Below are 13,366 nucleotides of genomic sequence, written 5' to 3'. Positions count from 1 at the left end.
TGTAGTGGTATAAAGTAAGGAATCGTATTAGTTATGCAATTATGAGAAAAAGAATGAATAATTTATTAAAATATGCCAGTGACGCCATCTTACAGAAACGGTGGAAACTATATTCACTACAAGCTTAGGTGTTTTCCCACCGATGGCGCTAGTTAGTGTTTTCGACCGCGCATGCGCGATGCCATAGCGACATACAATCGAAGTGACGTTTCTACGGACACGTTGTCACATGGACGTGTCCGTTTTGCGCAGACGCGTTGAATCGACACCAGTTTGTAGCAATTTTTCGATTCGCGTGGAAGTTGTGTGACAATTTGTTGTTTTGAAAGGAAATCTAGAATATCTAAGAAAACGATACGAAAAATGTCAGGTAAGTCGAAGGCATTCACCAAGGAAGAGGAGCTTCTTCTTCAGGACTTCTCGCGAAACGTGTCAACTAAATCTTCGGCTTTATTCTACGGCAATGCTTTCATCGTCTCTGCCATACCCATCTGTAAGTACGAAAACTGGGAATATTAAGAAATTTAACGTCTATCGTTGATACGTAAATATTTACGCAATTTACGTCAAATTTCAATATCTGTTTATATCATGGAATCGGGGATAAATAAACTATTACGAAGAAATTACAGTTTCTTTTAAGTTAACCTCTATCGTTCTGTTACAGGGCTCTTCTGGAGGATTCACTTGATCGATATATACGCAAACTTGATTTCCTTTGTTTTAGTCACTTTAGCTAGCACGTATGCTCTTGCGCTCGCATATAAAAATACCAAGTTTGTTCTAAAACACAAGGTAACATAGAGTATTCACTTCTGAAAGATAAGCAATACTTGTTGTTTTTATTCGTCATTTATTCCAATAAACCATATTCTCTTTGCAGATTGCAGTAAAGAGAGAGGATGCTGTAACAAAGGAAATGAGCAGAAAGTTGGCAGAAGATAAAAAAATGAGTAAGAAGGAGAAGGATGAGAGGTATTTAAAGTATTTGATACATTTATTAAGAAATAGTAATGGAAATGTAACACAATTAAATTTTTATAGGATCCTGTGGAAGAAAAACGAAGTGGCTGATTACGAAGCAACAACATTCTCTATCTTTTACAATAACGCTTTATTCTTAGCGCTCGTAATCGTGTCTTCATTCTACATTCTGAAGACATTCACACCAGCTGTTAATTACATATTTTCCGTTGGCGCGACGAGCGCACTGTTAGCACTGCTATCAACTGGTTCGCAATAACGTGGTGATGCATGACTCTAATCATTTATTATGCCAGATGATTCTGTGAGACTCTGTAACTGATTTTTTGATACGAGTGAATGCGTATATGTAATAAAACCATCTTTATTTATAATAATTTCAATAATCTATAGCATTCAATTACCTCGAAATAAAAGCGAAACAACTATAGTAATATATTTTTATTTTCAGTTCAATTCGAAGAAATCTCCTGTTAAGTTCGTAGGAAAAAGTGTGATACGCTTACGTTATACAAAATAATTGATCGCGTTTCACTTATCACTTTTGTCAATCTGTCCAGAATACACGGTCGAGAAATCAACGGATCGCGCTTATTATCGAACATCTCGCGATTAGAAAATTGATCCTTCTGGCAAGGTGGACGGCTACATTAACTGCTGCGATCGTCTCCGAGTAGCTGAAAGTTTGAATACAAATCAATTAAACCGACACTATCGCGGATGACGAATTATAGCGAATCGCAGATTGTAATCCAGTATAAGCAGTCCAACGCGGGTCATTCTAATGCTTTATTTGCTTGTTTAAATTGGAACCTTGCCAGCGTATAGCTCGCCGAAGGAAAATCCCTCGCCAAATTGTACATTCTATTCCTGTGCAGTAGTGAAAATACAAACATTTACTGAAACGATACCAAACTATCGTAGATTGTTTGTACAAACGTTAACACTCTTTAATTTAGTCCATAGACCCCGTAGAACGCTTCGTTTATGTCGCTTTATCCTAAAACGAAATTAAAAAGGAGTGTAACCGCGACAGGCGATAAGGAAAGTTATTTTGCAGGTTTTCATATTATAAGGAATTTTCATTGGCGCAATCGTACGTGTGCATTTGGCAAGGACGTATCATTTTCTTGCTATGATTTATATTACCGCGTGATATTCGCGTAATCCTGACGATTTTCTCCGATTATAACGCAGAAAACATTGCGAATTGGAGCCTACCGATGTCTCGGAATTCCCACCGGATTAAACACCCATCGGTTGCCCGAATAACCGATAAATAATAGTTTACAAACGTTTATTGTACCGTGTTGCACTTAGGCAGGTGTAGTTTGGATCTTCTCCAAAAATGTTAATCTTCCTTCTCCAGACGTTAGCATACAATGATTCTCGCGGTGGAGACGAGTTATCAACGCAAACGGTTTACGATCTCTGAACAGTTTACAGTGATCAATTTTAACAGCGTAGTAGAATTTCTTTTATAGAAGCATACGTCAAAAATAAAATTCTTGATTTCAGGAAAAAAATTGAGAAGAAAAAAAAAAGTGAAACGGAGTCGAGACGCTATGAGATATATAAAAGAGTCGAGTTTATTTATTGTTTTCCTAGATCAGTGTCCAGAACGGAGAAGACACTCTACTGGCAACTATCCATCGAACCACGTACATTTCTTTGCTAGTCTTCATTTTCTTCGAGCAACTTGACCTTGTCGATGAAATCTGGGATGAAAACACGGAAGAGGATGGGTCGTGGAACGTTTTAATATACATATATGACGAAGCTTTTCTCTTTTCCTTGTCGGTTTCGACAACCGGATGAACGAAACGTCTACGCTGTAACTTCGAAACAACTGGTTGGATACTCGCTCAAGTGTTATCAAGGATTCAAGTGATAAGTCCTTGCGTCGATTTTAATTTCTTGATAAATGCTAACATATATTATAAGTTTTTGATTGTTACTTCAAAAATAAGTTATTTGTTCGTAATTTAATTATTGTATTTTGTACAGCTTGAAAAGCTCTATAAGAGGCTTGTGAAGACGATCGAGTGTTGAGGACCGATGGTTGGAGAAACGATCTGGAGTCGGAAAACGAAAAGACGGCCCTGATTTCGAGCCTCGCGGCACCGTCTGCATCCCAGAAATAGCGGCAAGCGCCTTTCCAAAAGCTTTAAGGCCCGCTACAAGTAGCGAAGCGAAGAGAGGAGAGCTCAAGATTGGCTGGAGGTAGCGGGGTGCGGTCCGGGTCCGGCACGCAACCGCTATATCCTCCTATTCGAATATTACCGCGACGGTGGCCGTTGCTCGTGACAGTGCTCAACGGACAGCAAAACCTCCACCATACGTATTAACGACGACGATCACCTCGCGAGTAAAGTTCGTCCTGTACGCGAACTAGACGACACCCTTCCTCTCGTATCAGTAGTATACACAGTGTTTTAAAGTAAACGTTTATAAGTAAAAGACCGCGCCACCATGGTATGTTCTATTGATGATATCGTAAGTCGTCGCCCTGGTAAACATACACGTTTTCCTACTGTTTACTTGATATTTATTTATCGTATTTTTTTTTATTCTTCATTTACATAGTCGTGCCTCGCCTCACTCTCTGTCTATCTGTAATCTCTTTTGGCTGTCGTTTTCCTCGTGTACGGCGCCGAACTGGGTCAACCGATATTAAAATGATACAACGTCAGACTAAAAGTGCAACCGAATAATCCTAATTTGTTAAGACAGTTTTTTTTAAATTACTTTTTTGAATCGTCCTGCATTCGTTCGATATACATGTTTATGTTGCACCCTCGACAAATATCGAGCGAATAAACTATTACTGGAATCAGCGTTAAAATCAAATTGTTACACAGTTATTTCAATCGAAATTAGTTGACCCGTTCGCCCCAAGGAATGCCTGCATCCACTGTTCTCTGTTTCTCTCTCGCACCTTTATTTTCCATTTTTTTTTTTTCTCTTCTGATCCTTCATCGTGCACAATGATTGCAGTCTAACCGGTGATCGAAATCGGCCGAAATCGCGAGTGGAAATTACAAGTTCCAGAGATGCGAGGTCCTGGAAACGTGATTGTTAACTTAGATGGCGAAACTGTTGCCGAGCCTCCTTTCTTCGCGTCGATTCGAAGAATTTCAAACTCAACCTCCTTTTTGATACAGCTTTCTAACTACGCATGTCTAGTTCGAATCAGAAATCTCTTTGCACGATTCTAAATACATCCTCGAACCGACGGAACAAAGGAACTGGCTCGACGTCTGACCATTCACGGTTATTTCTACTTGCGTCAATTTTCAGAGCGTCGGCGCCGCGAGATATTCGAACTTCTGTTTAATCGTAAATTAAATTAATCGTTTTTGTAGTAGTTAAATGAACACGTATTCTTATTATACCATGCGCTCGATATTTAATTTAATTTACAGTTAATTCAAGAACTGCTTCATTATTTCGGCAAAACCTTCGTTCTCTCGCGATCATTATATCGATTCGATCAAGTCGCAAATCTGGCTGTCAGTCGTATAACAAGAATAATATTTAATATTTAATCGTGGTTGCAAAATGCACGTTCTTTTTTTTTTTTTCTTTATAATCGATGTTAACAATGCACGTCTACTTTGAAGTTTCTACGATCGGTTGTCTTCGAATTTATCCGTAACAAGCTCGCAGAGTCTGTTCGATCGAGATAACAAAATTTCGTCGTCTACGGTAGTTCTTGAACGTCTCTACGATAACCATTGACACAGAAAAATAATTAATAAATTAATATTCACCGAAATGTCGTCGTTAACGGAGGAAGACAACGCAGATGTCGAATTTCAATTATATTTGTGTTCACAGGCCGACGAACTTCCCCCTGAACAAATCGCTGGTACGTAACAATCAGTAATTAAAAATTAATCAACACCGACTAATTCACGATAATTTACGATATCGCTCGATTCGAGTAGTTGAAGAAAGTTGCTACTCGAGCGCAAACGAAACGGGGCTAAAAAAAGATTCGCGAACCGCCTCCTTCCTCTCCAGGATCGAATATCAACGGAGGAAAACTTGTATCATGTTTACCAAACGTGACTATATTTAAACGTAAGATTCATGCCGGTGCAAACAATTAATAGGTAGAAAGAGGTGACCGCTACGGGCACGCGAAACTCCGAGAGTTGGCAAAACAGTTTCGACTACACTTTCGCAGGAAATCCAAATAATCATTCGATATTTCATTCTTGAATGTGTTCGATCATTTCAAAATCACCCGTATAAAGAAAAGTGATTGAAACATTACATCGAGTTAATATCAAACCGTATCTCGTCTTTCGTTCTTGCTTTCAAAAATTCACAGTCAAATCGATTTGTACTTTTACATAACGACCATAAAATATCAATGAAACAAATGTCGACCTCTCCTATTGCTTCCTCCTCCGATAACTATGCCAATAATTTGGATTTCTTCTTTGATCCTGTACAATGCTTCAAGACTATATTATTCAAGGTATTGCATTCTGATAATTTAATGTGTTCAATGTCCGTACTTCTTTTACGTCAATGTGAAATTTGTATAAATTTTGTCTTAAAGCGAACGGTATCGCGTTTACTGGGCGCAAACTAAATTTAGTCCGACTGTTTTTCGTTCGTCGCTTCCCTTGCGACTTTTCTGACCCTTCCATCAACGTAAACCTCGTTTAATCATTCCGAAAGATCTCGCGACGTTACGGACTCGACTATCTTTAGTCCCTCGATTCTGTTACGTTTACACGCGAAACACGAAAGACACCGGCTTCGTTACAACTGCCAGAATGTAATTTCAAAACAGAAATCGTTAGTTAGTTTGGAAAGAAAATTTACAGTATTCGCGCACGATGTTCTCGCTCGCAAAGAAATCTGATACATTTGAAGGTCCGACGATAATTAATTAGTCGGACTATCGATACATTCAACAGGAATGTCTTCGGAAGAAATTACATATTTACCCCAAACTCAAACGTTAAGAATGTCTGGTTTACAGCCTGTAAGAGTAAAATTCTCGGTGAACGCAAAAAAAAAAAAAGAAAAAAAAAATTAAAATAGAGCGAGGAACGAGCGTGCCGGATAAGTTATCTCCGCTTCTACACGCCGCGTTCTCAGAGTTTATTTGTGCATCGATTCAATCGAGGGCAGCCAGCGGGTGGCTATGTATAGCTACGGAACCGAGTTAGCGTATCGCGTGACGATTCGATCGCAGGAATCGGATCGGCAAAAATAGAGGAAGGATTCTCCAGAGGGAACCAACTCGACGAACGAAAAATAGAAATCTGTCGAGTGTCCAGCTGATTCTGAAAAAAAAAAAAAACGCGACGCGAGTTTCGTCCAGCTGCCAATCTCAGTCCGACCAGAAACGAATAAAATTTTTATTTCAACGATATTCGCGTGATAACCCTTTGAGTGCTGAATACTCTTATGATCAAAACGATCCGCGTGGATGACGATTATTTTGATAACAAAATTAAAATGTAAAACATATCTTAAAAAATGAATGAATTCATATATTTAAACTTGACTGACGTCTCAAGCCGAAATGTATACGTATACGATAGTCCACGCAGACAGCTTTCTTCGAAGACATATATACGTCGATAGTACTCGAACGGTTACGTCATTTCTCATACGTGTCGTTCGTCGTGTAGCGTTCAACATTTCTCCAATGGTAAACGTATAAGTTAACGCGTAAATTACCGTAAAATTTCATCGCACGGATCGCTGCCAGTGGACAACGATAAATAAACGTTTTAACTAGTATGAACGATGGTGCATCAGGCCAACCGAGCTTCGAGCCAGAATCGCGGGGGTACGGAAGGGCATTAACATCGGATTCTAAATCTGAACTGTATCGTCGAGAGTTCTCAACTCGACGTGCCGACGAAAGTGAAACCGAGATTCGTTCTCGGTAATAAGTCCTCCTAAAAGAAAAGAATTTTTGCTTTTTAGCCTATGACTAATTTAAATTCTACGAATCTTTATGACGCTAATGATTGTATTATACTTACTATGTACACACACACACACACACACACACGATACAGTAGCGATTTCGATGGTGGAGTCGATGCGCTTCGGTTTTTATTTTTATTTCTCGGACAAACTTGTTCAATCGTTATTGAAAACGTTAATGATATCACTCGACTAGTACGAAGGTAGTTTGCGAGGTTAAGTCAGGTCAAGAAATAATTTACTTTCGAATGCTTTAGTGCACCTATCCAAACGAATTTCATTTGAAAATATCGAAAAACGCTACGATTTACTTTCAGTCCTTCGCAAAGCGTTCGACAGTTTCGACAGGGAGAAGAGCGGGAGCATCCCCACCGACATGGTGGCCGACATCCTCAGACTGATGGGTCAGCCCTTCAACAAGAAGATCCTGGATGAACTGATCGAGGAAGTCGATGCTGACAGTAAGTAGTACGAGTCAGACATTGGTCAAACGAGATTCCAACAAACCATAGATAATCTAATCTTCCATAAGACAAAGTAGAACCATCGATTCGTAAATAGAAGATTGTCTAATCCACAATTTCTAGAATCCGGACGCCTCGAATTCGAGGAGTTTGTCACGTTGGCTGCAAAGTTCATCGTCGAGGAGGACGCCGAAGCTCTGGAGAAGGAACTTCGAGAAGCATTCAGACTCTACGACAAAGAAGGTGAGCTTTTGCCAGATTTCTATCAATATTTCTTTCAATATTGAATTTTTAATCTATAAAAATGTTCGAACGAAACTGTTTAATTTGATTTGAAATTGCTAGACAGCCTCAAAGCCCAAAGAAAACAAAATCTTTCGAAAATGTAATCTCTTCTTCTATTTCTATCCGGGGCCAATATAAAATCCCGCGGCTATTGTCGTCCACGATAAACTGGAGAGAACGAGACGGAGAAAAAGCGAAGCGAGACAAGAACGAATGAAAGATGTATGTATATCGGTCGGACCGGAATAGCTCCAGTTCTCGGAAAATGTAGTAAAAGCACCGACGACGTGTCGTTTCGCATGGGAATGAAAGCTGACCGAATTCGAGAAGTCTCGCAACCTACGGACCTAGATGGGCCGTTGGCCAAGAATCGACTGCGTTTCGTCACGATATCTCCATGAATTACGATTAAGTCAAAGAGTTTCAGACGTGTATAAATGCGTTCGTTCTGCCTAGTCGAAATGTTCCTTTCCCCTCAGCTATGTTCCATATATCATATTACGCGATTAAGCGGTAATTGATTTCTAAAGATCTCGACGAGCAACGAAAAGATTTTCACGACCTCCTTTGCAATTATTTGGCTTTTTAACTAAGGGTTTTTAAAATGCTAATCTAAAAAATAAATAAAATATACATGTCGAATTGAGTAACCTCCTCCTTTTCGAAGTCGGTTAAAAAATGTTTTCTTTGCAGGAAATGGCTACATCCCGACTACCTGTTTGCGCGAGATTCTGAGAGAACTCGATGACCAGCTCACGGACGAGGAATTGGACATCATGATCGAAGAGATAGACTCCGATGGATCTGGCACCGTTGACTTTGATGGTAAATCTTTCTTTGAAATGTTACGTAGAGACCATTTTGATAGTAGACTCGCTCACAGAGGTCCTGAATTTGTTAGCAAACCGAGGTGGTATCACCGAATTTTAAATCTTCATAGAACAGAATTATTAATTAGTTGTCACATATGTTATATGTATTTATAATTTCGAAGTAACAACAGAGCCCCTGTTACCATTATTTTCGAAATCCTCTAGTCGCTAAATCATGCAGGAGTCCAAGTATTCCACGCGCTCAATATATGATATTTCACTTTCTTGTGACTCTAAATTATACAAGCTACCACCCGCGTCTCGTTCCAACTTCGATACACGTGTCTTGGCATTTCTCCGTCTTCCTTTGCTTTCTCAATGCCGAACAACCTGCAAACTGCTTCACCTATCAACATTAATTTATCCTCCATGTAACGTTGCCAATATCAGCAAGGTATACGAATTGGTAAATAACTCGAATGATATTATTTCCTTCTGTTTGTTTTGGAGACCAGATACTTGTCAATGCTTCTTTAACGTGCCATTTTCTTGACCGACGAGAAGGTTCCATTATTATTAAAATTCATTAAAAACCGAGGCTCTCTGTTTCAGAATTCATGGAGATGATGACTGGAGAATAAATGTCCTGACTGGTGATACAACACGCCAACTCAAAGACAATATATGTGCGACGGTCGCGTTACTTCAAACTAATTATATGCGTGTTTCTAAAAAGAAAAAAAAATAATATACAATGCACGAGAAAAGTGTTTCAAAAGCGTACAAATGTCTCCTCTTAACGTCATGACGCGTCTCCGGTTCTTCAGAGACAAGTTGGTCGGATCTCGAGACAGCTTCGAAATGGCTTCAGTGTCTCTACGATGGCCTCGCATCAGATTTTCCTCCTGTTTAACGAGTGCCGCAAATTAACCGTTTCGTACGCGAATCGTAATTAATTATAAAGTAACGAAATCACGTGTTCCATACACTTGCAATCACGCCTGCTAAGTTTTCCATGGACAGTATTTATTGTTGTTAATAAAACACCATTAAAAAGATCTCGCTGTTGTTTCTGTTACATAAGCGTTATTAATAGTAACGATTCCCATTTAATTAGGATGAATAAGGAGTTCCGCAGATTATCTGCCTAGACTTTTTTATTTCGTTTAACATTTGATTTATAATCACAATAATTTGAGACTTCTTCGTAATTGACATATCAATAGTCGCAAACGTAACGTGATACAATACGTTTAAAAAAATAGAGTTGCTAGCAATAGACTAGAAAATTTGATAACTATATGCAATAGCGGCACTAATAAACTTTGAAATTTCAACGCGACAAGAATTCATGAATCCCATGCCGCGACTGCGAAAGCTCGCGAAACGAATTGTTTACGTTACTCGAATTATACATACGCTAAATATAACGCTTTCGAAAAAGTGTCGATTATAAATTAGGAAATAAAGTATGACTTAGAATACTATACGGACACGCACAGACGTGGACTAGACTATAGTTTAAGGGGAGAGGTAATCGTAACTGAGGCTAAATCGTTTTTTCAATGAAGAATTTTCCACCCCCCGCCCTTTTTTTTTATAGAGAACTTTTATATCATCGACTCTGTTTTTAAATATCATATTAGAACAAAACTTTACTCTGCGATTTTATCCGTGCAGTCAGGCTACTTAATTTTATTACAGCTAATTCGTTTCACCTATTACAGAGATTGGAATGATTCAACGGTGGTCCTCGTGCTTAAAATGAGAATATATATATATATATATATATACACAATAAATTTTTAAACGCTAATCTAGCATCTTCATATTTTCCTTTTTATCTAGAATAAACGGTAACACTTACTAGAAAGATTAAAACGGGGAAAAATACAATTTTCATGCGTTTAAAGATTCTTGTGAATCGTGTGCGTTCTCAATAATTATATTAGCTGAGCAAAATATATGCAAAATAGAAGTTAGAAAAATAATGAAGATTTCTGACCGGTAACTTGTTGATTCTTCGTCGCCCCTCTGCTTTACCTACACACCGAGTCTTGTTTATACAAGAGTTTGCAAATCGTCCTCCTCCAAATACTTGTTATCGGAGGGGGAAAATAAATGTCACATTTTAAATAAATGTGGAAATTCATTGCTAATTTCGCGTACCGACTGCTGGTCGTCTTGGCTCTCTTCAGTCTCCTCGCAAAATATTCTATAAAGTCAAAATTACTTCTAGTTATGACAATTACAGTTCCGCGGTACGATTAATACAAACCTTGTGAAACATTTCAATAAATCTTCGGAACGATATCTGTGCTCGTTGTAACTGGAAGTGCGAAGCACTCTTCGACATAACTCCAAATATTGTCTGCGCTGTAAAAGCAACGGATGTGTAACGTTTATCACCCGAATGAAACTTGGATGATCTATCGTATCTACCTTATCACCGGGAAACATGTCGTATAACTGACGCAATATAATATCAATTAAAACCTTCACGTCGTTAGTGTAAAAGAGACCTGCTGTGATATCGTTACTGAATAGGTCGATGAATAGTTTCAGCACGGAATGCGGTGGCGGTGGTTCGTGATCGAATATTCGCACAGGATCCTCTGTAGCAAATGATACAGATTCGCTCAAATTTATATTTTACTCTTACATTTTTCCAAGAAACTTATTACCTTCTCTATTGAATAGAAGCAAAATTTTCTCGGTGAAACTCTTCGCCATCGTCTTTTCCTTTAAAGCGTTCAGGACAATATTCTCCGAATTTGTGAATTGTAAATTGTACGATAATATAAGATTTACAAACAAATCGGGAATTTGATCCTCCAAGTCCATATCGGGTGGATTCTCTATTAAATCCAGAACGAACGCTATGAAGTCCGGGCCTAGTTGTTCTGCAAACAAATTTATAATATGAGACAGTGCGATACAAAAGAATATCGCGACAAAGTAATAAACTAACAAACGTAACGCATTACCTACTTTACTCACCCAAATGCGTAACTGGCATGGGTTCACCCATTGAAAAAATCATAGTAAGCAGCAACGAAGAATAATTTAATTTTGTCACATTTCTAGGATTACTTCTCATATCTCTATTTAAAAATACATTTCAGATCGTTAATCGAATAATACATATATTTATATATAATTTGTTCGATGTTACCTTGCTAGTTCCATAGGTAATACACTGTTTAACATTATGGTCAAAATCACAGAGTCCAAACTACACATTACTCCAAACGACTGTAGTAGCAATTGTCTGATAGTCCATCTTGGTTCCATCTGATAATACTGTATCAATACGTTAACACCGTCGTATTGATCCTGTTGCAAAATATACCTAGATACATTTGCGTCCGCGTTTGTCTATAAAATGGATAAATTAGCTCTAAACACATTTTAAACATAAAGCAATTCATTAAAAAAAAATTATATATAGCATACCAATATGGAGGTAAGTTCCTTTATATAGTCGACAATAACGGATTCGTCTTCGTAGAGCATCCAATTTCTCTGTTGCGAATCTTCCTTGCAAGAAGTAAGCTCTGTAAAAATTACTTTCAGTCTGTTAGCGTCGTATGTCTCTTCGATACTCATTTGCGACACCGTGAACGGTGTTTCAAGCTGATGCAACAATGCGTCGAAATAATGGCTCATATTTTTCGGCAATAATTGTTGCAGTCCAGAAACTACTACTGTAACCGCTACTTTAGACATCTCGTAGCTTAATTGAGTATTTCTGCGTACTTGATCAAGTAGTTGATAAGCTGTGTGAGAATTAATCTCGCAAGTCGAAGCTTTATTTTTTACTGGTGAACTATTAGGAGTCTGTAACGCACTGCTATGAGAAGGGCTTTTACGAATTTCAGCCTGAATTTTCTGAGTCTCAGAGGAGGAATGACGCGGTAAAGACTGTCGTCTTTGATCGCTTATAGAAGTACGTTGACATTGTGGTACAACAGGAGCTTCTTCTTTATCATTATTACTATGCAATGTTGTTTGAGCTGTCACATAAGATGTGTTACTCTGAGCAGGATTGACATCCCCCTCTTGGGCATTATAAGCAGGCAAACATATTTCCTTGCTTGGAGTAGTATTCCCAAAATCTGGAGGCATTGGAGCTTGCTTCTTAGTCTTTTTATTTGATTCTGCCTGCCTCTTCTTCTCTATTAACCTCAGAAGAAGATCCTGCTTATCCAGCTGCAACGATCCTGTCTGTTTTTTCGTCTCTGTTTTTACATTCGCTATACAATCTTCTAAAAACTGAATCAGAGTTTGAGATGGAACCTGAAAAATATTTGTTTTATTAATTAAGATTGACTGGTTGTCAAAATTTACAAGAATAATTCGTGCACCTTCACGGTAGTGACATAATTAGAGGGAATATATCCAATGAGCCCGTCTCTGTTGACCACCTGCCACCAATTTCTCTGTTTGGTATTGGTTTGGTATAGAATAAAATAATCGCCCTCTTGAAAACTAAGGGTTTTCGCGAAGGTGGCCTTGAAATCGTAAAGGGCCTTAAGCATTTCATAGTTTTCTACAAGTGTAAAATGATGACATTAAAAAGAAAACATATATGTAGAGGATACCGTGGATTTCAATAGCTGCAGATTGATCGATCACCGACTCACCTAACCTCATAGAATTATCATCCATGATAATTGCGAACTGAAACGGAAAGTGATATTCAGTGATATTCGTTCTCGAGAAGACAACGCCCAGGTGAGAAGTAAACGGGCGGAGAACTGCCTACCACCACTCACTAATTTCACTTTCATTCGTGCTCGACATTATTTTTCTTTAGTCTCCTTTTTTGCGAACCAACTGTATCAGTTTTGAGAG

The 13,366-nt window shown here is 38.4% G+C and overlaps 3 protein-coding genes across 4 annotated transcripts; 2 read left to right on the top strand and 1 right to left on the bottom strand.

Annotated features, from left to right (window-relative positions):
* The first annotated feature begins 240 nt into the window (after positions 1–240).
* Positions 241–1,361, top strand: LOC128886679 (translocon-associated protein subunit gamma). The gene is made up of 4 exons (XM_054141780.1): positions 241–493; positions 668–795; positions 884–975; positions 1,045–1,361. The coding sequence occupies exons 1-4, from the start codon at positions 364–366 to the stop codon at positions 1,241–1,243; spliced, it is 549 nt and encodes a 182-aa protein (XP_053997755.1). The 5' UTR covers positions 241–363; the 3' UTR covers positions 1,244–1,361.
* A 1,900-nt stretch (positions 1,362–3,261) lies between these two features.
* LOC128886681 (troponin C, isoallergen Bla g 6.0301) lies at positions 3,262–9,567 on the top strand. Of its 2 annotated transcripts, none has more exons than XM_054141782.1 (6): positions 3,262–3,480; positions 4,825–4,855; positions 7,266–7,409; positions 7,536–7,655; positions 8,391–8,522; positions 9,122–9,567. In XM_054141782.1, exons 1-6 carry the CDS (start codon positions 3,457–3,459, stop codon positions 9,148–9,150), a joined length of 480 nt encoding a protein of 159 aa, XP_053997757.1. In that variant the 5' UTR covers positions 3,262–3,456; the 3' UTR covers positions 9,151–9,567. The 2 variants fall into 2 exon arrangements, with proteins under 2 accessions (XP_053997757.1, XP_053997758.1); XM_054141783.1 differs by having other exon boundaries at positions 3,265–3,459.
* Positions 9,568–9,648: 81 nt separating this feature from the next.
* LOC128886662 (NCK-interacting protein with SH3 domain) lies at positions 9,649–13,300 on the bottom strand. Its single transcript, XM_054141748.1, has 9 exons — positions 13,156–13,300; positions 12,877–13,061; positions 11,966–12,808; positions 11,685–11,887; positions 11,510–11,613; positions 11,194–11,412; positions 10,952–11,124; positions 10,788–10,885; positions 9,649–10,724 (listed from the first exon to the last, which is right to left on the bottom strand). The coding sequence occupies exons 1-9, from the start codon at positions 13,178–13,180 to the stop codon at positions 10,634–10,636; spliced, it is 1,941 nt and encodes a 646-aa protein (XP_053997723.1). The 5' UTR covers positions 13,181–13,300; the 3' UTR covers positions 9,649–10,633.
* Positions 13,301–13,366: the final 66 nt, after the last annotated feature.

Source organism: Hylaeus anthracinus, unplaced genomic scaffold, assembly GCF_026225885.1.
Source record: "Hylaeus anthracinus isolate JK02 unplaced genomic scaffold, UHH_iyHylAnth1.0_haploid 11985, whole genome shotgun sequence".
NCBI classification, from domain to species: domain Eukaryota; kingdom Metazoa; phylum Arthropoda; class Insecta; order Hymenoptera; family Colletidae; genus Hylaeus; species Hylaeus anthracinus.
This window is presented reverse-complemented; position numbering and strand designations above follow the sequence as displayed.